The 27,870-nt window shown below is 41.8% G+C and overlaps 1 protein-coding gene across 2 annotated transcripts in view; it reads left to right on the forward strand.

The window, feature by feature from the left end:
- LOC126198526 (Bardet-Biedl syndrome 7 protein homolog) overlaps positions 1 to 27,870 on the forward strand; it is a 137,225-nt gene that overhangs the window by 59,126 nt on the left and 50,229 nt on the right. For both annotated transcript variants that reach the window (XM_049934918.1, XM_049934920.1), the window contains 2 exons: positions 10,299 to 10,383; positions 13,914 to 14,025. In XM_049934918.1, coding sequence (XP_049790875.1) covers positions 10,299 to 10,383; positions 13,914 to 14,025 — 197 coding nt within the window. The remainder of the gene's footprint in view (positions 1 to 10,298; positions 10,384 to 13,913; positions 14,026 to 27,870) is intronic.

Here is a 27,870-nt window from a genome sequence, read left to right on the forward strand (position 1 = left end):
TACAGATGCATCTACCATGGGTGACCAGGCTGTATGGGAGGGATATTTTGGTGTGGAAGGGGTGGCAGCCGTCAAAGTGCAGGTACCGTTGGTGATTGGTGGGTTTGATGTGTACCAAGGTGTGGATGGAGCCATCTGAGAGGAGGCAATCGACATCGAGGAAGCTGGCACAAGGGGTGGAGGAGGACCATGTGAATTGGATGGGAGAGAAGGTGTTGAGGTTGTGGAGGAATAAAGATAAGGTGTCCTGGCTTTGAGTCCAGATTATAAAGATGTCATCAATAAACTGGAACCAAACCAGCGGTTTGGGGTTTCGGGAAGCTAGGAACGTTTCCTATAGGTCGCACATGAAGAGATTGGTGTAGGAGGGTGCCATGCGGGTGCCCATGTCTGTGCCACAGATTTGTTTGTTTATCTTTCCTTCAAAGGTGAAGTATTTATGGGTTAGGACGTAGTTGGTTGGTGCACGAGGAATGAAGTGGTTTTGGAATCTGCAGAGCATTGGTAGAGATAGTGTTCAGTCGTGGCTGGACATGAGGGATGTTGATGTATAAGGAGGTTGCATCAACAGTGATAGGTAGGGATCCACGAGGTAAGGGTGTGGAGGTAGTTGAGAACTTCTGTATACATGTCTGTGTAGGTACTTCCTCTCACAAAGTTATTATGATTGCCTTCCCAAATTGAAGAGAAGCATGGTCCCTCAGCATGATCCTCCACATGCAAACAAAATAATAAATCTGCACAATATTTGTGCTTTCATTTACGATAACGTACTTTACAGTTCTCATTCGTGAGTTTTATTCATCGATAAGACTACATTTTCATGTGTGAATGAATTATGGAGGAAGTCTGATTGGGATGCTGTATTCCTGAGTAGCTACTGATACTGAGTAATTTTTTTGTTGTATGAGGAACTTCAGTTCATTTTTCTAAAAGGTACTGCATCCAGTCTTCCTTAGATAAAAATTCTTTTTATGTGAACCAACAACGGCAAATTGAATGGAAGTCACTGGAAAAGGGATAAAATGTACTCAGTTTCAGAACTTCAATTAGGAACTTGATGCCACGCAGTAGAGCCATTAAAACTGAACATTTGCTTTAAAAATTGTTTCCTTTTTATGGGCTAACTCGCTGACAAACCCAGCATTGTCTGGGTATTCATTTTGCAGTTTTCCATCAGAAAAAAAAAAAAAAACAAAAAAAATTCAGTGTTCATAGTGTAATACTCTAGATGGTTTCTGTATGCTGATTGCTGTTGCTTTGTGCATCTACAACATTATTTTTTAAACAATGGAAACATCTCTTCATATCTGTGTAAATGGTGTTTGTTTTCACCTACAGCCGCTTGTGCTTCACAGTTGAAAGCTGTCAATAGCTCTGCCATGTGCCGGGGATTTCCTTAAGTTGACTTGACTGTAGGGGTGTCTTAGTATTAAAGAATACACATATTGAAACTTCATGCATGATGTGGCATTTTTTTCATGCATCTCAATGTTTATGATGATGTCCTATGTCTTGAATTGTGTGTTGTACAATGGGATATTTGTACAATGGGATATTTGTGCAGGTATGTTTGCATTATATGTGGATACTGTCTGCAAAATGTGTTTCGAATAGAATTAGTAGCAAAGAAGTAATAAATTCAAACGTCATGCACAATGTGGCAACTTTTCACAGATCTCAGACTTTACGACATCATAGGTTCATTTATGTGAATTGTGGAAACTGTTTGCAAAATTTATTGTGAGTAGAGTTAGTAGCACAGAAGTGATAAATACACACATCAAAACAAGTTTTGCATCACCTCTGTTCTGAGAGTTCCAGAACTTGAAAATTGGAATAGAGAACAACATAAACATCATTTCCGCCCTTTTTATTGCTCATGAAAACCACACATTGCATGATGTACCACCATACAGTGACACCTTCAGAGGTGCCGGTCCAGATTGCTGTACACACCGGTACCTCTAATACCCAATAGCATTCATGCCTGCCTGTATTCGTCGTGGCATACTATCCACAAGTTCACCAAGGCACTGTTGGTCCAGATTGTCCAACTCCTCAACGACAATTCAGTGTAGATCCCTCAGAGTGGTTAGTGTGTCACGTTATCCATAAACAGCCCTTTTCAATCTGTCCCAGGCATGTTCAATAGGGTTCATGTTTGGAGAACATGCTGGCCACTCTAGTCGAGAAATATCGTTATCGTGAAGGAAGTCATCCACAAGATGTGCATGATGGGGGCGCGAATTTTCATCCATGAAGACAAATGCCTCACCAATATGCTGCCGATATGGTTTCACTATCGATCGGAGGATGGCATTCACATAACGTATCGGCATACGTTGGGCCCACATAATGCCACTCAAAAACAGCAGGGAATCTCCACCTTGCTGGACTCGCTGGACAGTGTGTCTGAAGCGTTCAGCCTGACCGGGTTGCCTCCAAACATGTCTCCAGCAATTGTCTGGTTGAAGGCATATGTGACACTCATCGGAGAAGAGAATGTGATTCCAATCCTGAGCGGTCCATTCAGCACGTTGTTGGGCCCATCTGTACCGTACTGAATGGTGTTCTGTACCATGCTGCATGGTGTTATGGTTGAAAAGATGTGCCTTGCCATGGACATCGGGAGTGAAGTTGCACATCATGCAGCCTGTTGCGCAGTTTGATTCGTAACAAGACGTCCTGTGGCTGCACGAAAATCATTATTCAACATGGTGGTAATGCTGTCAGGGTTCCTCTGAGCCATAATCTGTAGGTAGCAGTCATCCACTGCAGTAGTAGCCCTTAGACAGCTGAGCGAGGCATTTCATCAACAGTTCCTGTCTCTCTGTATCTCCTCCATCTCCAAACAACATTGCTTTGGTTCACTCCGAACCGCCTCGACACTCCCTTGTTGAGAGCCCTTCCTGGCATAAAGTAACTATTGCGATGTGATCGAACTGCAGTATTGACCGTCTAGGCATGGTTGAACTATAGACAACACAAGATGTGTACCTCCTTCCTGGTGGAATGACTGGAACTGATCGGCTGTTGGACCCCCTCCGTCTAATAGGTGCTGCTTATGCTTGGTTGTTTATATCTTTGGGCAGCCGGCCGAAGTGGCCGTGCGGTTAAAGGCGCTGCAGTCTGGAACCGCAAGACCGCTACGGTTGCAGGTTCGAATCCTACCTCGGGCATGGATGTTTGTGATGTCCTTAGGTTAGTTAGGTTTAACTAGTTCTAAGTTCTAGGGGACTAATGACCTCAGCAGTTGAGTCCCATAGTGCTCAGAGCCATTTGAACCATTTTTTATATCTTTGGGCAGGTTTAGTGACATCTCTGAACAGTCAAAGGGACTGTGTCTGTGATACAGTATCCACAGTCGACGTTTATCTTCAGGAGTTCTTGGAACCGGGGTGATGTGAAACTTTTTTTGATGTGTGTATAAACATCATGTATATGGCTGCGGTTTTTCACACATCTCATTGTTTATGATGTCATATCTCCTGAACAGTGGTAGGTAGGTTGGGGGTTCTTACACCCAACAGCAGTTGTTGCTAGACAGAAAGGGATATGTGTGCCAAGTTTGGTTGAAATTGCTCCAGTGATTTAGGAGCAGATGTGGAACACACACACAGTTTGCATTAATATGATGTTACCATTAAAAGTCTCTTCCTGTCATCACACGTCACAAACCTTGCCAGCTCAGTTGAACTGTTGATCTAGATAGCATAACTTTCTTTTCCTCTGTTCTAGAGCTGTTAATCTTTTCCAAGAACTAAACTCCATTTTAACAGGCCTCTGAAGGCAAAGCAGTACTGACCAACTGCCATGTCATCCTCACACCAAAGTTATTGATTGCCGTCATGGATGGCCATGGGTTCAACAAAGCACTTTTATGGCTATTGTCAGTTTTTGTGATCTACAGCTGCTATGTCTCAGTATAGCAGCTCTTCAATTGGCCTCATAAAGGTTGAGTGCAACCTGCTTGCCAACAGCACACAGCAGACCTGGACGGACACCTATCCAAGTGCTAGACACACCCAGTAGTGCTTAACTGCGGTGATCTGATGGGAACTGGGGTATCCACCACAGCAAGACTGATTAATCTTGTCTAATGAGATATATTTTGAATATAAAAGAGGGAAACATTCCACGCGGGAAAAATATATATAAAACAAAGATGATGTTACTTACCATACAAAAGCGCTGGCAGGTCGATAGATACACAAACACATACATACACACAAAATTCAAGCTTTCGCAACCGATGGTTGCTTCGTCAGGAAAGAGGGAAGGAGAGGGAAAGATAAAAGGATGTGGGTTTTAAGGGAGAGGGTAAGGAGTCATTCCAATCCCGGGAGCGGAAAGACTTACCTTAGGGGGAAAAAAGGACAGGTACACACTCGCGCGCACACACACATATCCATCCGCACATACACAGACTCAAGCAGACATTTGTAAAGGCAAAGAGTTTGGGCAGAGATGTCAGTCGAGGCGGAAGTACAGAGGCAAAGATGTTGTTGAAATACAGGTAAGGTATGAGCGGCGGCAACTTGAAATTAGCGGAGGTTGAGGCCTGTCCTACTCCAAATCCCATGCCACTTTCCTTGACGTTGACCTCCATCTGTCCAATGGCCAGCTTCACACGTCCGTCCACATCAAACCCACCAACAAGCAACAGTACCTCCATTACGACAGCTGCCACCCATTCCACATCAAACGGTAGCTCTTTGCCCTCTATCAGGCTGTTCTGTACATCTGCCGCCACCGACATTCTGCTTATGTCATCTGCTCAGATTCCCTGAGCGCCATCCAGAGCCTCAGTGATCCGTACCCGGTTCACCCTTTCGTACACCGGATCCAACGCTCTCTTCAGCAGCTGGTGGACGTCGGTACGCCGGTTAGCTTTATGTGGGTTCCTGGCCATGTCGGTATCCCTGGGAACGAAGCTGCAGATGCCGCGGCCAAGGCTGCGGTCCTCCAGCCTCGGACAGCTTCTTGTCGTGTCCCTTCGTCCGATTTTAGCAGGGTCATTTGTCGGCGCGTTGTGTCGCTGTGGCATGCCGATTGGGCTGCACTTACCGACAACAAGCTTCGGGCCTTAAAACCTCTTCCCGTGGCTTGGACGTCCTCCTCACGCCCTTCTCGGCGGGAGGAGGTCGTTTTAGCAAGGTTAAGAATTGGACACTGCCGGTTCAGCCATCGCCATCTGCTGACGGATGCGCCGGCGCCGTTCTGCCCATGTGGGCACTTGCTGACGGTTAGTCACATTTTAATGTCCTGTCCCGATCTTACAACACTGCGCCTCGATCTTAACCTGCCTACTACTTTAGATGCCATTTTAGCGGATGACCCATGAGCAGCTGCTCGTGTTCTTTGTTTTATCAATTTGACAAACCTCGCTAAGGACATTTGATGATGTTTTTTAATCCTCTGCCTGTCAGTCTGTCTTTTATTGTGTTTTCCCTTTTAGTTGTTGTTGTCAACTTGTGCCTCGCGGTGCATTCTTAGAGTAGTCAGGGCGCTAATGACCATTGAAGTTGTGCGCCCGAAAACCACAAAAAAAAAAAAAAAAAAAAAAAAAAAAAAAAAAAAAAAAAAACAACATCAAACGGTCCCTTCCCTACAGCCTAGGTCTTCGTGGCAAACGAATCTGCTCCAGTCCGGAATCCCTGAACCATTACACCAACAACCTGAAAACAGCTTTCACATCCCGCAACTACCCTCCCGACCTGGTACAGAAGCAAATAAACAGAGCCACTTCCTCATCCCCTCAAATCCAGAACCTCCCACAGAAGGACCACAAAAGTGCCCCACTTGTGACAGGATACTTTCCGAGACTGGATCAGACTCTGAATGTGGCTCTCCAGCAGGGATACGACTTCCTCAAATCCTGCCCTGAAATGAGATCCATCCTTCACGAAATCCTCCCCACTCCACCAAGAGTGTCTTTCTGCCGTCCACCGAACCTTCGTAACCTCTTAGTTCATCCCTATGAAATCCCCAAACCACCATCCTTACCCTCTGGCTCCTACCCTTGTAACCGCCCCCCGGTGTAAAACCTGTCCAATGCACCCTCCCACCACCACCTACTCCAGTCCTGTAACCCGGAAGGTGTACACGATCAAAGGCAGAGCCACGTGTGAAAGCACCCACGTGATTTACCAACTGACCTGCCTACACTGTGAAGCTTTCTATGTGGGAATGGCCAGCAACAAACTGTCCATTCGCATGAATGGACACAGGCAGACAGTGTTTGTTGGTAATGAGGATCACCCTGTGGCTAAACATGCCTTGGTGCACAGCCAGCACATCTTGGCACAGTGTTACACCGTCCGGGTTATCTGGATACTTCCCACTAACACCAATCTATCCGAACTCCGGAGATGGGAACTTGCTCTTCAGTATACCCTCTCTTCTCGTTATCCGCCAGGCCTCAACCTCCGCTAATTTCAAGTTGCCGCCGCTCATACCTCACCTGTCTTTCAACAACATCTTTGCCTCTGTACTTCCGCCTCGACTGACATCTCTGCCCAAACTCTTTGCCTTTACAAATGTCTGCTTGTGTCTGTGTATGTGCGGATGGATATGTGTGTGTGTGCGAGTGTATACCTGTCCTTTTTTCCCCCTAAGGTAAGTCTTTCCGCTCCCGGGATTGGAATGACTCCTTACCCTATCCCTTAAAACCCACATCCTTTCATCTTTCCCTCTCCTTCCCTCTTTCCTGACGAAGCAACCATTGGTTGCGAAAGCTTGAATTTTGTGTGTATGTATGTGTTTGTTTGTGTATCTATCGACCTGCCAGTGCTTTCGTATGGTAAGAGATTTTGAGAGTGAATTTCTTTCATTTCTGCCACTGATCACAAAAGTTTTGGTCTTTAGATTATCATTTTCAGTCAGCAGTGACCATCTTCAGGTCTAGATCTGTTTTATAACTTGTCCTAAAATAATAAAGCCATAGTGGCATCACACAAAATTAGCATGCATTGTTGTTGAGTATGACTTTGCCAGAACTTGGCATAGTTTACATCTCATTTTAAATATGTGTGATGGTGCTATGCTGATGTTGTGTATATTTTGTGACACTGCCACTATGACTTTATTGTTTTAGGCCAAGTTATAAAACAGATCTGAAAATGGTCGTTGCTGACTGAATTTGGTAATTTAAAGACAAAAGTTTAATAATCAGTGTCGGAAATCAAATAAATTTTTTCTACACTTCCTGGATCACTGTTTTAATCTGTGACAATGTTGGATCTGATTGATGCCGATACAATTACACAAGATCTGTCAGACCCAATGGTACACGTCTGCTGAGACACACCTCCAGCAGCTCTGTACTTGGAGCACCCTCTGCTGCCACAATATAGGATGACTTGCTGCAGCTGCTCAGCCCATACACACTCGGAGCCACCTCGCCGCGACATCTTCGTTCGTGTTTCATCCTTGTGGATGTTGTGATAGCTGGACTCTCTTTCTTGCTGCATTATTTGTAATGATTCTTCATACGTTTGGAGAAATACAAGTTAAGTAAATCTTCTATTTGGTGTGTTACCTTGCTGCAGCTGCTCAGCCCATACACACTCAGAGCCACCTCGCCGCGACACCTTCGTTCGTGTTTCATCCTTGTGGATGTTGTGATAGCTGGACTCTCTTTCTTGCTGTATTATTTGTAACGATTCTTCGTACGTTTGGAGAAATACAAGTTAACTAAATCTTCTATTTGGTGTGTTACGTTGTTCGCTAATCATTTCTGTTCCTGTCCAGCTTTCCTACAATGACAGTTGCTGCACCATTCTGTTCCCCACCTCTCCTTACGATTGTGCACGAAGTTGTACACAACACAAGGTTTCGTCACTGTGTGCAATGTGTTTGTATTACTTGTTTAGCAGTGTATACTCTACCAAAGAAGCATTTAACATGCTAATAGCATTTGGAGAACCTCATCAAAATTACCAACAAGACTGAGTCTTGAAAAAATATATCGAGACTGTGTCCACAAATCACTACATGTTTTCTGTGATTGGAGGCATAGATTTACAAATGTAACTGTGTGCAACAAATTCAGATTCATAACAAGAAAGTCAGAATTTATATTCAGGATGATAGAAGTGGAGAGTCTTTTGCAATAAATCTCATATACATGCCTTTCCACCTGAAGAATATCTCGCAAGCCCATCTGTAGAATTGTACTTATTTGAGGTTTACACCCTTCTCAAATTCGTGTTCACCACCCATGAAATGATTCCTAGACTAGGACTGCATTCTGCGACTGTTTGTAAATTAAAATGTGGACTTATCGACTTCAATGTTGTAGACTGATGAGGTCACTGATTAATCGAATGCCGATGTAAATGTTTACAATGTTTGCTACTGATGGGAGGTAAACCTTCACTGGTTACGTCTGTATTTGTAATAAATACATGAATCCTTCCAGTATTTTATTCCTATTTTCGTGTAATTTATCCTTTAATGTAATGATCTGAAAGGAGGCTATCACACACTACTCTTTGGTTTTTATTAACACATTTAGTAAAAAACAAATAATCGACTGTAAATTTTGTCTGTGTACTCTGTGTCACCCCAGGTTTAAAAGGCTGTACAAGGGCTGGTATAACTCTCTTGTGGAACTGTTCATGTTCCTTTTAATGTAGCTGGGTAGTCAGAATGGTAGCTCATATTCTTATTCTTCAGTTTGTCCAACTGTAGATCTGAAGCCCCCTCTACAACAATATTTTCCATTGGGGGGGGGGGGATGAATATGAGGCAGTGGATGTGCATCCTTCCTTGCCTAGTGTGTGTAGAATTTTACACAAATTGCTAAGGAATATATTATCTGGAAAATTCATTTGCTCAGTCTGTAGTATTACAGTAAAAGAGATTTACAAATAAGAATATCACTTTCCTCTTGCAAGTCCATATCCTTTAGCAGCAGTGGGTACAGTTTCAGTCTGTGGCTAAAGCAGTTTTCTCAGTAATCTATTATGGGTAGACTAATTGCAAAAGATGAATTTCTTGAGCTTGTTGAGCCTTATGGCATGTAGGAGTACTACGAATCTAATTTCAAAAGTTGCCCTATGTAATGAGAGAAGTACTTGCAGTTTTGTTTGTATATTTGTGTACTTGTGATTTTAATTTCTGAGGGTTGTTGGTTGTGTTTAATTGAATTTTGTACTGTATTTTAATGATGGAGATAATGTTATCATTTGAATTCTCAAAGAGGTTTGTATTACCTTATAACAGGAAGGACAGATGCTATGTTGAGTTCTTTGCCTGACTTAAATGGAATGAGTCAAGTTGTAGGATTATGCTACTAATTATTTAGTTTGTATTTTCTTTGCTATTCTGTCAACAACATTTATTTTCTGTCCATTATTAGAGACATTGGCATTGCAGAGTTAGATCACTTTCCAGGACCATTAAGGGAAACATTGTGTATTGTGTTAAGTGAGGACTTGTTATGTAGTTCAGACACCATAATCAATGAGATATTTTTATGTTTGTCACTAAGAGAAACTTGTAGTGAGGGATGAAGCAGATGTGGGGATTTTGAAACTGTTAAGTAGTTCTTTGATGTTTCTTACAATGAATTTTTATCACTATGAACTTTTGGCATAGCTACTGACTCAGCTTCTTCTGAAGATTGCATTTCAGATAGTTTATGTTGCTTAAACTGACCATAATGAATACTCATTTTATGGATTTTAGGTCAAGGTCTAAGTTTGGGAACTACTAAATTCATTATCGGGGGTTTTTCCATCTTGTAGTTACAACTCAGAAATGCTACTTTCACTAAACAGAAACAAAAATGAAAGGTATTTTGCACTTACAAACACTACTTTCCTAATGCTACTCTGGTCATGTTAACTCTCTATGGCCTTGTTTCCTCCATCTCCAGCAGTTACCCTGAGGTATTCATTCCTGGCCCAAGTCACTGTGCCTTCTTTGTTGATCTTGGCTGCAGCAGTACTTTATCCAGTTAAGCATGCAGAATGTTATTTTTCCCCCCTTAATCTTTTGCCTCACTCTTGTAAAGTAGTTTCTCTTGCACGTCCTCTGTTTTGATATGTGAGTTCTACATCTAACAGCTTGTGTTGCCCATCTAGACTTTTACTTATAGTACAACCATCTGATACAGCACCACTGTCTCAATTTGAAACCAGTCAGAAAAACTGGAAATAAAAATTAGTAAAGCAGAACAGCTGTTCAATGGCTTGTAGCTAATTTTAAATTTTCCGTAAGTTATATTAAGGTATTACTTTTTTTAGTTATATTTTTAGTCCATTAATCCAAGGATTCTCTTTTCACAGACTTGCAATGAGAGCATTACTTCTGTGCAGTGTGGTGTCCTTGGCAGTGCTGGTTATGATGAAATTGTGGTCACGACATATACTGGTACGTATCACATTGCTACATTAAATTCAGCTAAATACACTGATGAGCCGAAACATGACCACTGCCCACCACAAGACTAAATGCCGCTTGATGGCATTGTGAGCACTTGACCTGGCAAGGAAAGTACATAATCGAATAGCAGGTGAATGTGGAATCATTCTAGCAATGATATGGGCCAAAAATGGAGAAATCCATTGTCATAAGCAACTTTGATGAAGGGCAGGTTGGTGTGGCCCAGTGCCTGGGAATGAGAGTAACTCAGAAAGGTGAAGCTGGTCAGTGGTTTGCATGCTCCCATCATGAGCATCTATGGAAAGTGGTTGAAGGACAAGGAAACCATACGCAGGCAAGGAGTTGTGGAATGTCCTTGCCTCATCACAGAACATAGAGGTTGGAGGTTTATGCGGTCTGTAAAGCAGGATAGGTGTCAATTTATGGCAGATCTGATGAGGGACTACAATGGTGGTCCAGGTACAAGTGTTTAGGAGCACACCATTCAGCACACATTGCCGATCATGGAGTCCTGCAGCAGACAGCCTCTGCACATTTCAATGTTGACCCAATGACATTGTCAAATATGATTGCAGCGGGCACGAGATCATGTGGAAACTGTCACATAGTTAGATGAATCATGTTTCTTGTTTCGCCAGTGGCCGGATACATCATCATCCAGGTGAACAGCTGCTCGAAGATGTAGAATGCCACTGACAGGCTGATTGGGCAGTAATATGTTATGAGGAACATTCGCTTGGCTTCCATGGGACCTGTGGTAGTAACCAAAGGCACCATGACAACTGGTTCATGCCTGATGACTTTTCCAACAGTGGTGGCATCTTTTAACAGGACAACTGTCCATGTCACAATGCCATTATGTTGTCACAGTGCTTTGAGGATCATGATGCTGAACTGATGTTGATGTCTTGGCCACCAAATTGTCCTGACCTGAAGCCAATGAAACACATTCAATTGGATCACATTGTGTGCCAGCTCCCCAACCACAAACCACCAGTATGTAACTCATGGAAATTGTATAACCTTGGCATTATGAACAAACATTTGATGCACGTACTTCCTTAAACCTACCAAGAACTTGTCGAATCCATGATACATAATATGGTACTGTATTGTGTTCCCTAGGAAGAGAAACATGCTATTAAGTAGATGGTCATAATATTTTGGCTCATCAGTGTAAGTAAAAACATAACAGTAGCAACCCAACTGCTTCTACCTCTTTTTATTTAGGAATAATAAATTGTAGAAGAAGTGTTAATAGAGTTTGAAGAGGAATCAAAAAATATCACATGGCTATAGTAGGATTATTATGCATAAAGACCAACTAAGAAACGCAACCAACAGGAAATTTAGATACTGGGTCTTTTGTAAACTAGAAATAATATTTCAGTTACTGAAAGAGTTTCATGCCGAATGAAGCTTGTTTTAAAAATAAAAGAAAGATACTCTGCAGAAATAATGCTCACAGTTTGGTGAAGAATAATAAGACTGTTGCAAAGCATTACAGAGGCTGATGAATGACAGCAAATTCTGTAACAAGTGATAATGTGGGATATTAGGAGTGACAGAGAAGAAAAAAAGTCTATAGAAACATTGAAAAATGAATCATATCAGTGAAGTGAGAATCTGACAAATATTGTAGGCAGCGGTAGCACTGATGGTACGTAAGAGCTTTAGAGATAACATTGAAGAGTCAAGTTCCATTCATACAGAATTCTTGTTGCTCGTGCACAATTGGACCCGAGTGTAGAAAATAAAAATTCACTGTGGTATGGTATTAGCAACAATAAGATGAAATAGGATCAGCAGGGGTGCTATTAAAACATCAGACTGTAGAGGGTGACATATCTGAAGAAACAGTCAACTTAGGAAACACCATTACTGGAGTGAGAAAGCAACCAGAGGATGGGAGAAGAACAATTGGTAGAAATGATAAGCACACACTTAACAACAGTAGTGCGTGGATTGTTGTCTTCTGCATAGCCAACAGTCTAGTCGGTTGATTGATTTGACAGAAGAGACCAAACGCAAGATCATCGTTCTCATCGGATTAGGGAAGAATGGAAATGGAAGTCATCCATGCCCTTTCAAAGGAACCATCCCAGCATTTGCGTGAAGTGATTTAGGGAAATCACGGAAAACCTAAATCAGGATGGCCGGACGTGGGATTGAACCGTCATCCTCACGAATGTTAGTCCAATGTGCTAACTGCTGCGCCACCTCACTCGGTCCAACAGTCTAGTAGAAGCAACAAAAGAAATTCAGAATTTGGAGACAAGATGGTAAAGAATCAAGGGTGTCCATACCCATGGGCAGGAGGGTGTCTTGGCTCAGTAGTCAGTGGTTTTCTTTCAAGAAAATGATTTAAAAGTTGGCATTCTGCTGGTTTGTAACAGGATCAAAACTGGAACTCTTTTTATGGCTATGTACGAGTTGCTGTTTGTCTTCCAAAACATTAAGAATACTTCAGACTTCCAGGTCTAGTCCCCCTCCTCCCCTCCCCTCTCTCCCTAACCATACAAACTATCATGTAGGCTTCCTTGTAAAGAGATACAAAGAAAATCAAAATTATTGTAAGGGGTACTGAATAACATGAAAACACAAAAGAAAATGCCCTCTTAAATTCATAAAGAACAATGAAAACTTGGTAATAGAGAGAATATTTCTGAGAACTTTTGAGTTCAGAAAAAACTGAACTCCAAGTAAAACAAGAGAATTATCGATAAGAAGAAAGTTAGGTTGCAGTAATTTGGAGTAAAATGAAGTGCAGATAGCTATTAAAAAGCTTAAATATGTTAAGATTACAAGCATGATGGTACCACACAAGAGATGATTAAAAGGGAATAAAGGTGAAGACCACTGTTTAAATTCCTGGTGATTGCCCAAATGCCGAAGGAGGCATGAAACTTAAATTACTGTATGTTTGACCTTCATACTGGGTGCACACAAGAACTGCTGTACTTTTTGCTTACAGTAACACTATTGATTTTCAGTGTAGTTATATTTGTATCACTTTATGTACTTCAGTGCTTCAGTGGACCTGAATTGTGACAATCACGTCTTAAGATGAAATTGCATAATTTCAAAATTTTTCATGTGAGTTAATTACTATCAGTAAAACAATTTAATGTTTATCCAATAACAGTACATTAAAGTTCTTCTGTGTTTACTGAAGATTGAATTCTGATTTGAAAAGTGTGAGATTAACTGTGTGCTGTACACCAGCCATTAAAGCTTTGGCAAATACAGTCATTTCATCTGTCCTTCCACTGTGTGTGTGTGTGTGTGTGTGTGTGTGTGTGTGTGTGTGTGTGTGTGTGTGTGTGTCTACCATTCCACTCTTCAACTATAAGGTGAGTGTTTGGCTTTTTATTTATTTATTTATGGTCCATTGGTAATATTAAATTTTTCTTATGAGTCAGAATATTGTCTTGTAGTACAGTGAAATTTATTATATATTTTGTTGCATGGTTAAATTAGTCATTTGGTAGTGTATTAATAGGGATTTTGATATTTAGGTTGGCTGTTTGGCCTTACTACAGAAGTAATTGATAAACAGGTGGGAATTGACACAAACACAGGTGGTGTCACCATCTCTCAGGATGCTAAAACAAAAATTCTGCGACTGAGGTACTATGGCATGTATATATAATTTTGTCATGTTCATTATTTGTAACTTTGGGTGCACTTATTAGCTGTCACGAGTGATTGCACACATTTAGGCTAGTACATAAAGTATCTGCTGCCACACAGTACTCTACAAAAAAGACTTATGAACATTGCAGGCTTATAGCACCTGGTTCATTCTTTTTACTTTCCTTTGTGGTTGATAGATATATTTATAATTGCAATATACACACTGTGGGAAAGACGTGCATGCACTTTTGTCTGTCCCTGTCTTCATTTCACAGTTTCTTGTGCTAACTCACATCATAATCTGCAGTGTGAAGATCATTATCTCCATAGAGTTCCCCTTTCAGGCTGTTATCTTTATATTATTGTAATTATTTCTTTATTATTCTTATTTTATTTGGCATTTGGCAAAAAAGTGCCATGCAGCCATATATATAAAAAATATAATACATTTCAAGTAGTTGTTATAAATATTATTTCAAATATTCATTTCTGAAACATCAAGGTGTTGTAGATACAAGGTTTACACGTAATTTGAGATGATGTCAGGAAATTTAATATTAATTTATACATGTGGATCAAACAATAGAAACTCCATGTAGGAATATCAACATTGTAGAAAACGGCAGATTGCTACTTACCATTAAAAAGACACACCAAGTTGCAGACGGGCACAATTAAGACACTCACATATAGCTTTTGGTCACAGCCTTCATCAGTAAAAGAGACACACAGACAAGCACAGTTCATGCACACATGACCACCCACTCCAGCATTTCTGGCCCAAGATGTGGGAATTGGCAGTTGTGTGTGTGTGAGGTGCGCTTGATTGTGGGCTTGTCCCTCCTTAACTGAAGAAAGCTGTGACCAAAACTTACACGTATTGATGGAGTTGTCGTAAAATACTGGGAAAACCACAAGGTAGAAGGAAGTCAACTTCTGAAATCTGCCTTAAAAACCTCTTCTGTGCACCCTCTTTTTGGAACATGCTAAGATAATATAGTTCAGATCAGAATATGATCTATCATCACTACTGCAGAGAAGACAATTCAAGATTTCTATTTGTTGAAGATGTGCTGGATAATATCCATGATTAAAACATATCTTTCTTTTGCTTGTTATTAATTTCCTTGAGACCATTTTGCCATGAAACCAGGGTTTCTGTGGAGTAATTCTTTGGATTCGGGCATAACCTTTATCCTCATTAGATATAGATAAATTCAAATATTCTTTCCCATAGATGTTAATTTTCTCCTAGGTTCCAGGGATTAAGGTCTTATTTAGGAATTGGTGAGTGATAGAAAATTCCTGATGTTAATGCTGACTCTGCTAACTGATCTACCTGTTCATTTTGAGTGAGTGATGCAGGAGTGAGAAGAGGCCCAAATGAAAGAAGATATGATGCCTTTGTCATTGTTTTGTGTCACCATATGAGAAATTTTGGCCATATATATTTGTATCGTAGTCCCATTTAGGATTTTCAGCTGACTTAACAACACTTTTGAAATCTAATATACTGCTATTGTATCCACCTGGAATCCATCTCCAGGCAGCACAGGGGTGTGCTGCAAGCTGCCAGCTCTCCAGCACTTTTGGCACCACTGCAGGAAATCAGTCTGACAGTAATGTAAGCACAGCAAGTTGTTGTCAATCGCATTTTCTGCAGCTGCCATGGTAACAAGTGGTGCCAGCTCTGCCATTAATGGTGTGAGACTTGCCACATTCAGTGTGGCCATCATAGGCACTGATTCTTCCTCTGCAGATCGCATATCTGCTGATCGTAGTGGCAGTATTCTTCCTCCGGGTGGCTTTAAAACACACCATCCAGCTGATTAGAGCAAGTTTCAGATTAGGAGTCACTCTGGGCTAAGTGCTGACTGCATTCCTGTCCCTAAATCTGAGCTCGCTTCACCCCAGTGCATCTGTACACTCCAACCCGTGCCCGAGTGCTCACTTCGCACCTTGTCTGAGATCAACTCACTGGACCCAACACCAGCTGTATCTGCAACCTGTCAGCGCACAACTCACCATCGCTACCTAATTAGGCTGGCTACACCTGGGATTTCTGATGGAGGCCATCTCTCTGCATCATCCATAACAGCAACGCTACCCTGACCAGCTATGAGCTCCTATCTCACTGGACCTCTCACCTAGACCGTCAAGTCCTGCCACTCTCCGCTGATGCATTTGCATTGCCATTTCTCTTGTAAGAACTCTCCCAGTACAACATTACTGCCTGTTGGTGGACTGGAACCAGATAGTAGGACTTCAAGTCCAAATTACTGTTTTGCTGCATTCAGTACATGAGCTGTAAATAAACTTTGTCTTTTCTTGCTACCTGAGACACATTAATTGGCATGGCATGATACACAACTTGACGACAAGGAGTGCATTTGTCCCACCTGTAACTGTTTCACTTTTTCATACTTTGTGTGCTCTCTCAGTGCAGCGGCATATCTCTTTGCACTACTTAGGATAGTTGCCACTCCCAATTCCTTGACAAGCGGGTCAGATCCCTGTGAAATATCCAGATGCAAGAACTGCCTGATTCATCTGCTCTGATTATCCTACTCTAGTCCTGTCATAGGCTTATACTATTACATCAGAGGCTAGGTCATCTGTGAAAGCAGTCATATCATACACCAGCTCTGGTGCAATTTCTGCCCTGGATTTTATGTGGGCATGACCACCAACTGACTGTCCACCAAAATGAATGGTCACTACCAAACTGTGGCTGAGAGCAGAATTTAACACCCACTGGCAGAACACACGGCTGAACTCTTCCATTCTGAAGTTCGATGACTGCTTCACAACCAGTGTCGTGTGGCTCCTTCTCCCCAGCACCAGCTTTTCTGAACAATGTAGATGGAAGTTATCCTTGCAATACATTCGCTCCTGTAATCCATCTGGCCTCAGTCTCCACTAACCCTCTGCACTGACACCAGCTACCCAACTGCCTTCCCTTCCTCTGTCCTATCACCTCCTTCCTATTCGTGCTTCCACATCATCATCGTCATCATTGTGTGACATATGACCTCACCATCTATGGTGCCGCTGTACCCGCTGCCGTCTCTCCCTTCCGCATCCATATCCCACACACCTGCTGCCTCCTTCCAAGCTGCTAGCTATCCCTCTTCTCACTTATCGCATCTTTCTTTCTTTATCCACCCCACCTGACACAAACCCTTACACCAGTTTACTGTTCCCAGTAAAGCACGTCAATGTCAAATTAATCTGTGTTTTTATAACAACTGTATTTATTTTAAAAAATAGTGCATGAAATTTTTTACCAAACTTTTCCTAAAGATAATCCTGCAACCAAAGATGAAACCATCAAGATAGTGGTCAGTTGATAATTACAGGTTCATGGAATAGCTGATGCCATACATATACCAGGAGAGACTGCTGTACAGTTCACATGAAGAAATAACTAAGCTTTGTGCAAGATGGATACCACATTTGTTGAATGCTGAACAAAATAAAATGTGAAAACAAATTGTTCAGCAATGATCTCTCAGTTTTATAAAGACTGCAACTGATTTTTTTAACAGAGTTGTTTCTGTGAATGTAAGTTCACCATTTATTTCCACGTACTAAACATTATAAATAGACTGAAGGCTGCACTAAAAAAGGAGCTGTTTATATTAGTTTTCTTGGAGTGCAAGGACTCTCCTATTGATTACTTTCCAAAATGTAATAGAATACCTGGTAAACGCTTATGGACAAACTGGATAAAAAATATTGTAAGAAGAGGCTTGGACTGCAAAAGGAAAAGGCTACTAGGACAGTGCACTGTCCATAAACATGGTTAAGTGCATTTTTACCTAAAAAAGACAGTTTTACTCTGCCCACTGCAAGGATAAGAACTTGTCATCTTGTTCTCATAACATCCTTTTCTCCTACAGGTTTACTTCAGTCATCATCACCATTAGTAGTTTGAAATCCACCTTCTCTAGATTTCTTCATGCACTGAGGTCTTCAGCTGTACATAGCTATGTTGCTCCTGCACTTTTTCTGAAGTCTTCTACATGTCTTCGATTAGGTCATCATCTTAGTCTTTTCGTAACTTATCCTCATATTTTCTAAGGATGCCTTAGTTTAAATAGTTTTAGGATTTCTCCCATTTTGAAATGATACTTCTAGGAGCTAAAGGTATTATCATTTTAATTTATATCTTTGTTTGATGATATCATGGTGATGGAAACTCCAGAATAGAAACAGTGAAAAAAGGTGAGGAAGGACAGCCACTGGCATGAAGAGTTAAATAGCTTTCAGTGGCAATGGAAAAAAAATGATTAAATAAAGTAAAAATCACTAGAAAGTAGAAGTATGAGAGGGAAAGAGGTGGAAATAAAAGTACAATGCTGGGGTGAAGTACAGGGTAGATGCAGTAGAGAAGAGAGGCTCAGTGCAAAGGTAGTGGGAACAGACTAGAATGGGACTAGCACAGGTTCATGGTAGGGAGAGTGTGAGAACAAAGGTTGTACTTTAGGAAGACCGGTATAGTTCAAGGAGCTGGTGCTGAGGATGACAAGGAGAGTACAAAATTATATGCATTTTGAAACAGATAAGGAAGCCATTTGTGTGCTGTGTACAGCATTTTCAGCAGCTTAGCGACTAAGTTTTCGGTTGGCTTCAGTTTGATGATGATCATTTATCTGGGTGGACAGCTTGTCATTTGTCATACTTACATAGAGTGATGCACAGTGATTGCAGTGCAACTGCTGTATGATTTCCACAATTCACTTTACCTTTGGTTAGATAGGAAATTGGTTGCAACAGCAGGTAGTGGGTGGGTGTACAGAACAAACATAGCACATAAATCATCCAGAGTGGACTGAACCATGAGACACAGAATTGGCAGCTGGAGCATCATAAGGATTCACCAGGTATATGGTAAAATCTGCTTCATCTCAGTCCGCAGTGGGAAGTAGCTAGTGACACTTCTGTGCTGTTACATGTGTTTATGTATCACACATAAATAAACTGAAGGTGACTGGTTTCCGTCTCTCATTTATGTATTCTATCAGAGATTCATGAGTGGAATCCACATTAGATGATATGGGAGAGAAAAGGTTGCTGAAGCCTTCAGAGACAAGTAACAAAAAGCACACGTACAAGCACCCAGATGTATGCAAGGTTGCATTGTCCCAGCTAACTATGTTATCCTGGTGCTGCATCCCAAATGAGATTAGGGATTGTGTTTTGTGTAATTAATGAAGATGAGGGACAGGGACCAAGGAAAAAGCATTGGTAAGTTGGCCATTGCACAGGTATGAGGAATTGTGTGTGGCAAACAATGAAGTGGTGGAGTGGGTTGGTAGGGGGGGATAGAATAGGGGAAGAGGAAGACTGCAGCGAGGGGAGTTAGCCCAGGATAATTACAAAAAAATAGGATAATAATTGATAAAGTTTTGAAGCTTTGAGAAAACTCTCTTAGGATTTGTAATAGAAACAGGGAAGGTCCCTCCTCAAGGAGGTAACCATACTCCTCCCACACTCCTTCATTAATTTTTTTTACCTTTTTTCAGTTTTTGCGAAAAAAATTTCATTTTTTTTAGAGATATCTATCATGAAAAAAATATTTCTAGTGAAACTCTGCTCAAAGAAGATCATAAGCATGCCTTAACCCTGCTGTTATCTTCTGGTCAGTATGACTCAAAAGGGAATTTGCTCTTCCATAACTTTTTAATATTTAAATGGTATTGCTCCAAACTTGACTTTCTTTTTCTAAACATTCCAAATACCTTAAAATTCCAGTTTAAAAATTACTGTTCTTCCTCTTGCCAAAACTTAATTATTTACTATTGTGTTCCTCAGGTCACTATGACCCAAGGGGCTTAAAAATTCACAGACTGTACAAATGTCATAGACCAATTTCATTTCTACATGCCTGACATATATGCAGAACAGTTTTTTATGACAAATAAATATCTGACTCCTTATTCTGGAAATGTGTGAAACTTAAGCATCAATGCAAGTTGTTGATTGTGTTCAAATTATTGTAGCATATTTTCACTAAGGGTTATATTTTACTGCCTTTTGTGTGCAGGTGCAGTTCATGTACCTATCTTAGTAATTTCTGTGTGGCTATCATGACAAAATGAGTTCTTTCCCATGGACAATTGGAAGTATTAGGAAACGCATCTGACATCGAGGAGAATCACACCACCATGACGACATGAATCCTTCATCTGATTCAGAAGCCATTTCAAATATTGATACCTCAAATGACAGTGTGCAAGTAGTTCAACTGATTCAGTCTAAAGACAAAAAAGTCATGTGGAACTTTTTCCACAAACATTATAAAACTGACTCCTGGTCCGACAAGATGTGCTGTCACCAGAATAAGTAATATAAAATCACCTTTTCAAGTTATGATAAATGATAATATTCACTGTATTGTGGTGGGAATTACTAATATTGAGGGTCAAAGAGTTTAGGGGGATGGCTGGGAAGCAGTAGATGAAATTTCACATAAAGCCTATATTGGCCTGTTATTATTGGCTGGTGTGTCTAAATTCTATGGTGAATTATCAAAGGGTCTGTGGGATCCAGAAACAGATACAGCCATCTTCGTGCCGTAATGTCGCTGAAACGGTTCTGTTGCATCTCACGTGTGTTACATTTTGATGGTGAGTCTGATTGTAGAGCACGAAGAGTAAATGTCTAGTTGACACCAATAAGAGTTCTGTGGGCAATAAGGGTGAAAATACTTTCAAAAGTATATAATCCTGGCACACATGTAACCGTGGATGAACAACTGATGGCTTTCCGAGGACGTTGTTCATTCAGACAGTATATAGTGAGCAAACCCTCAAAATGTTGGGTAAAAATATGGGTATTCTGTGAGAGTGCTACCTCTTATGTTTTGAAGACACAAATTTATACAGGAAAATTACCTGGACAAGCACCTGAGAAAAATCATAGTGTGAGGGTTGTCATGGTTCTGACACATATGCTAAAAGGAAAAAAGTCACATTGACAATTTCTTCACATCATATGCATTAGGCCAAGGACTTCTCAAAAGACGTCTTACAGTGCTGGGGCTGGTGATAAGAAATAAGCTTGAACTCTCATGCATCAAACAAAGGTGATGTTCACAGTTCAAAGTCTTTTTTTACTAATGATTTCACTGTCATATCTTACGTTCCAAGGAAGAACAAACAAGTTTTCCTCATGAGCTCAATGCGCAATATTGAGGAAATAAGCAACAGAGAAGACCAGAAACCAAAAATGATACTTGACTACATTGCACATAACGGAGCTGTTGATACATTGGATCAGCTTGTTGTCACCTACACATGCAAGAGGAAAACCGACAACTCACCAATGATCATCTTCTAAAGTATTATTGATACTTGTGCCTGCAATGCTTTTGTGTAGTGGAGCGGAATAAATGCAGGGTGGAAAAAATGTTCTTTACAGAAGAAGTATATTTCTGTATGGTTTGGAAAGACTCCTGGTTACTCCTTACATTAAAGCTAGAAAAATGCTGCCACAACTCAAACAAAGAATTGTACTTTAGCTTGCTACTGAAGAATAATACTGCAGTAAAAAAACATAAATGGGAGAAAGATACCAAAATAAAAATCAAACACAAAGAAAATGTGACATTTACAACTAAATATAGTGCAAGACAAGCCTCTGCCGACAGCAAAACATCTCAATGGCTTCAGGACAAAGACTATGCAATACTTTGAAACAACAAATTGCTTTGATGAGAGTGACATTACAAATGTTTTTGTTTCTAACAGGACGGAGGGAAATATTGCAAATGGTGTTTTGAGAAGCATTACTTTCAAAGTAAATTTCATTTAATGCAGGATGAATTATGTTATGTGTGAAAATTTGTATGAATTTCTTAAATCACCAAGCATTTGACTCATTCAAAACTTAGCACCTTGAGGATGAGCCACTTGAAAAAAAATTCAATCCCAGAAAACTAGCCATTTACACCATTATTTAAAATTTCAGTGGCCCATTTATGTTTGATATATCTTAAAGGATAACACATGCAAAAAAGACGAATTATAATATGAGGAAACTTAGCTTTTCTTTTAGCTGCGTTGTATGTATATTAATTAATGTATCTGAATTTCACTTGTTATTAATTTCCTTGAGAATATTTTGCCATAGAACCAGAGTTTCAGTGGAATAGCTCTTTGTATTCAGACATAACCTTTGCCCTTATTAGATATAGATAAAGTCCAACATTCTTTCCCACAGGTGTTTATTTTCTTGTTGATCCATGAATTAAGAACTTATTTAGGAACTGGTGAGTGATAGAAAATTCTCAATGTTTCGTATTTGTGTGTTCACGCTATTTAACAGTGATGTTGCTATTGTCTAACTACAGTATGTGTCCTGTACTCTGAATATCTCCTGTCATTGGCTGGCGAGATGACATGACGTGAGTTATGATTGGATTACAGAAGTGCATTGCAATCTGGATTTCCTTTGGAAATTAACATGCTGTATTTGGTGGAATTCATATTTATACTTTCTTATTACAAAAATATGCAGTGTATATGTAGTCGTGCATGAATGATGTGGATTTCATTTCATATAGTGTTGGCTAAGCTCTATACCGGTTTATAAAACCTTCACCATTCAAAGGACTGATAAGTTTCACAGCTCTGAGGGAAAGAATACTGTTACTTAAAATGGAAAAAGTTCGTTTTCATGTGGGGGAAAAGTGCATTTTTAACCAGGAAAAATCCATGTACACAATTGGTGATGTGTTTGGTACGGTTTCTCTGTGTGCAGTCTTTAAGTGTGGTTTTATAAAGTTAGTCATTATGGACGACGTGGTGCCTGCCCTCATTGAACAGCTTACTTCAGCAGTGACCACTTTGTTGGCTTCCATTAACAGACAGGGTACCATTCCACTGGGCCAACTCCTCCTCCATGTGATGATTCATCCAAAGACTGGGAAGCTTATGAAAAAAGACTTAGACAGCATTTTTTGGCTTACGGTGTGACAGACTCAGACTTGTGCAAAGCCTTCCCCCTCCTGTGGATTCCACTTATAATGTATCAATTATTGTGTCAGCTTGCCCCTTTAGAAGAACCGGTAGCTCTTACTTTGATCATATGTGAAGTTTATTGTTCAACTACCATCACAAACGAACGCATGTCATAGCAGTGTGAGTTGAATTCTACTGATGCCGCAAGAAACCATACTAGTTGTACAGAGCTTCAGCTGTTGAACTTTATGGCATTAGCCCTAAGTATAAATTTGTTAGTGATTCCCATACAGACTCTTATGCATGATGCAGTTATCTGTTTGCTCTGAACAAGGAAGTGCGCCAGAAGGCTTTACTCTGTGAAACCCGCCCCATTTGTAGAAGTTTTGCAGATAGCACAATCTTTTGAAGTGGGTGGACCAAATTGAAGCGTGGGGCAATGTGGCAGTAGTTTCACAAGATGTGCCCACTAGGGCGACGAATAGCTTCTTGTACAAGGGAGCGGCAGTGGTGGTGGTGGTGAAAATGCGGGCCCAGCGTCGAACAGACCAAGCAGCTGTGAGAGCCACATCACCACTGTTAGCATTCTCTGTTTCCACCTTGCCTTTCTGTGTTGTCCAGCATGAACGTTCGGCATGCCCTAACTGCTGGACTACTTGTAATGCTTTCCAGAAGAAAGGCCACATCACATCCATGTGTCATTTGCCGAAGGTGGCTCAGGATATATATGTCGGCGTAAAGTGTATAACTCCAGCACTTGTGACTTCTCCCAAGTTGTTTATCAGGTTAAGTGTTTTTTGTCAAGTGCTCTGGCTACAAGTCAACACAGGTGCTGCAGTGACATTATTGAATTCTCAAACCTATGTGAGTTTAGTCTTGCCGCCATTGACACCAGTCACACTGAAGTTGGTTATTTGTAACAAACAGAACTTTGTGCTGTCGGGACAATTCATGGCATCTGCCTCTTACAAGTCAGTGGTTCATTCTGTAACTTTTTTGGTGGTTGCTGTTGAGATCTTGTTTGGGATGGATGCATTTAAGGCATTTGGAGTTTCTATCACTGATGCAGCCCACTTTGTGTCTGATCAGGCACCATATTCTCAGATGGAAACGCTGTATGAAGAGGTTTTGGACTTGTTTTCGGAATGTATAGGGAGTGCTATGAATTTTTCTGCTCATATTTCTTTGAAATCCATGGCTTGGCCTCATTATTGTCATGTGCAGCCTATTCCTATCACCCTGAAAGATCAAATGAAAGCAGAATTGGATAGACTTCAATCTCTAGGGATGGTGCAAACTGTTATGGTTATTAAATGGCCATCTCCACTGGTTGGGTTTCAGAAGCCGTGGGGGACACTTCACCTCTGTGGCGACTTCGGTACTACTGTCAATGTGTAGTCGATCATGGATACATATCCTTTCCCATGCCAGGAGGAATGTTGGTGGAAATGTTTGGTGGCCAGTACTTTTTTAAAATTGATTTGTTTGAAGCATTTCTGTGGGTTCCTGTAGGCAAAGATTTTCGACAAGTTCTGGTTTTGACTATCCTTTTGGTCTCTGTCAATATTTGCACCTTCCTTTTGGTGTGGCTAGTGCCTATGTTGTTTTTCAATGATTTTTAGAGCAGTTGACTATGCCTGACCCAGATTGCATTAATTGTCTGGATGATATTGTTGTCAAAGGCTCCTCCACAGCTGATCATTTGGAAAGTTCATGGTTTTTGTTCTCTGTCTTACAATCTGCTGGTTTACGGTGTAACTTCGCAAAATCTCATTTTTTTTCAACCTTCTATTGTTTATTTAGGATTCAAGATATCGCAGGATGGGTTTCACCCTCTGCCAGACCACATCTCCGCTGTTATGTCTATGCTTCGCCCCTTGTCCATGAAGGAGATTGAGGCCTCCCTTGCGAAGCTAGCCTGCTACCATAATTTCCTGCCAGGAGCAGCCACATTAATCCACCTGTTGCATGCCTTGATATGCAAGCCTTTATGGTGGAGCTCGAAATTTGAATGTGCTTTTCAAACATTGAAATCCAAACTACTCTCAGCCTCTCGTTTGGCTACTTTCTCTCAGGATCAGCACATAGTTTTGGTGACTGACGCCTCACAGTCCTACGGCACCAATATGCTGCTGGCTCTGAACAATGTGTTGGTTTTGCCTCTAAATCTCTCACTCTGGCCCAACAGTGTCACTCTCAGGTCAAAAAAGGGGTTCTTGCCATAGTCTATGCTCTCCAGAATTTTCATGTTTTTTGTATGGCTTCAAGTTTCATCTTATTACTGACCATAAATCCTTGGTTTCCTTTTTTAACCCTTACACTTTCTTGCCTGACAAGACAGCATACCATCTACACTGCTGGGTGCTGTTCTTGCTCACTACAGTTGTGAAATCCATTTTCAACCTATGCGGATGCCTTGTCGCTTTCCTGTGTGTCCTGACCCTGACTTGGATCATGACGAATTCCATCTTGATATTGAAACGCAGGCTGCAGTAAAGGGCTTCCCAATTACGAGGCCGCACATGGGAGCTGCTGTTGCCACTAACCTGGTTCTCTGCCAGATGGGTCAGTTTGTTCAACGGGGCTGGCCATATAGACTGCCGGGTTGGGCCTTGGACCTCCCGTGCAGCTGTTTTTCATTATGGTGTGACCTTCCAGTTTTTGATGGTGTCTTGCTGTTGTCCATGGAAGACCTCTCTCCCAGAGCAGTCATTCCCGTTGCAAAGTTCTATGCCTTCTCCCCCAGGGCAATTGGGGAATTTCGCACACTAAACTGTTAGCTGGTAGATTTTTTGACCAGGGATTGATGGTTATGTTGTCCGTTTTGTCACAGCTTGTGAAACAGTGTGTTCAACAACAGGAAGCCCCCAGGGTGTCCCTGTCCCCCTGGCCCACTTCCCACCAGCCATGGGAATGCATTCATGTAGACTTCAGAAGTTCCTTCTTGAAATCCTATTGGCTCTTTTTTGTGGATGCATTTTCGCAGTTTCCTGACATTTTCCGGTCACAATTTGTGCACTTTTGAGGTTTCTTTTCTATTGAGGAGTTACCTCATACCTTAGTTTCCGATAATGGGCCCTAGTCATTTCTCACACCTTTCAGTTGTTTTGTTCCCATGATGACATTCATCATGATACAGATCCACCATTCCACCCACTTATTTGGCAAGGTGGAACGACTAGTTCACATCCCATATGAAAAAGCTTGTTGTGGATTCTTTGCCATACGATGCCCTTCTCTGTTTTCTGAGCACCTATCACTTTACACCTATGGAGGACTAGAGGCTGGTTGAGTTGCTGCCCAGCCTGCAGCCATGCACACTCCTTCACCTTCTGCAGCCTGCATGACACGTGCCGCGGTCAGATTCATCTGGCCGCTTCATGCCAGGATTGCCAGTGTGGGCACAATGATTTGGTTCCTGGCTCAAGTGGATACTGGCCATTGTTGTCCGTCATTGAGAATGCCATCTTTCTGATGTCTGTATGGCCAACGGGCTGGTGGCACACCACATTGATCAGTTGTGCCCTTGCTCGCCACCAGAAGATAGCAGTCTGCGGGTATTGCCCCCATCACCGCAACCTACCCCGCCATCCTCTGCTTTGAGCCTGTCGCAACCTGCTCTGGAGGCGCCCTCGTAACATTGTCTGCTGCCTCCAGGTGTGGGGTTCCATCTACCCAGCACCGGGCGCCAGTCCGTCTCCGGCCTCGAGTCCGTTGCCGCAGCTGGCCGTTCCGGTCGGGCCGCCTCCACTCTCCCCCGCACCATTATCACCTCACCCATCTCCTCCACACTGGGACCTGCCTGCGGGTGATGATGATGCAGAGATGGTGAGGGGCCCACCACCCTTGAGCATGACCCCTTCCCCGCGTGTTCCGGCCCTGTGCTCTGGTTCCCGTCCAGCACATCGTCCTGCCCCCTCCATTGGCATGGGCTGCCAGCACTCCAGATCTGATGGATGTGTCTCTCAAGGGGCTGCCAGCATCTCCTCCATCAGCTGGGCACCCATTTTGCAAAGGGGAGTGGTGCACTTGTATCCTGCTACTAGTGCGTGTGAGTGTGAGTTTGCTGAGTGCGGCACCGCCGCAAGGATATACTTGAATGAACTGCCACCTCTTATCAGCTCAGGCTAGCCACTGAGGCTGCCTATGGGAGGAGTGTATGCAGCACAGTCTCCGCCACACCGTCTGCCAGCAGCGCACATATATACAATAGAGCGTCGATTATCCAAACGTCGGTCAACCGAACGACTGCTTAACCGAACTGTGTACTCGCTCGCACCTGTCACTCTCCCACCCTACCGTCCATCATCCCCCTCACTCCCAAACCAAGTTTCCCACAGTAGTCGCCGCACTGGGCCACCGCTGGCGGAACAGTGCTTCTAATGGGGCCTTCACAAGGCGCTGCTGACTGGCCAAGCCGCCAGTTGCTGTGTTTCAACAATCAGCACACTTCTGTCGGCTTGGCACTGGCAGTAGAAGTAGCGGCAGTATGTAATATGTATATATTTTTGTTTAATAAACTGTGCCACATACTATATATTCCTACTGAAGTTGCCTTTGTATGTTACTTTGTAATACTAAAAGATATGCCTGTTTTTATGAATAAATTTACTGTACAGTACTTCTTGTTGGCAAATAAACATGTACAGTTTGATTATCCGAACAAACCAGTTTCCCGAACACCCATGTCCCCCAATTACTTCGGATAATCGACACTACTGTATGTGTGGAGCAGAGCTGAATGCCCTTCCCTGTGTTCTTCCAGTTGTACTGTTCACGTCAGTTGTTGTGTGTCTTGTTACATGTGGATTCATAAGAGGCTTATTTCTGTTAGTGGTCAGAGGCTTATGAATAAAGCCATATTTGTGTAACT

The sequence above is a fragment of the Schistocerca nitens genome, chromosome 8 (assembly GCF_023898315.1).
Source record: "Schistocerca nitens isolate TAMUIC-IGC-003100 chromosome 8, iqSchNite1.1, whole genome shotgun sequence".
NCBI lineage: Eukaryota > Metazoa > Arthropoda > Insecta > Orthoptera > Acrididae > Schistocerca > Schistocerca nitens.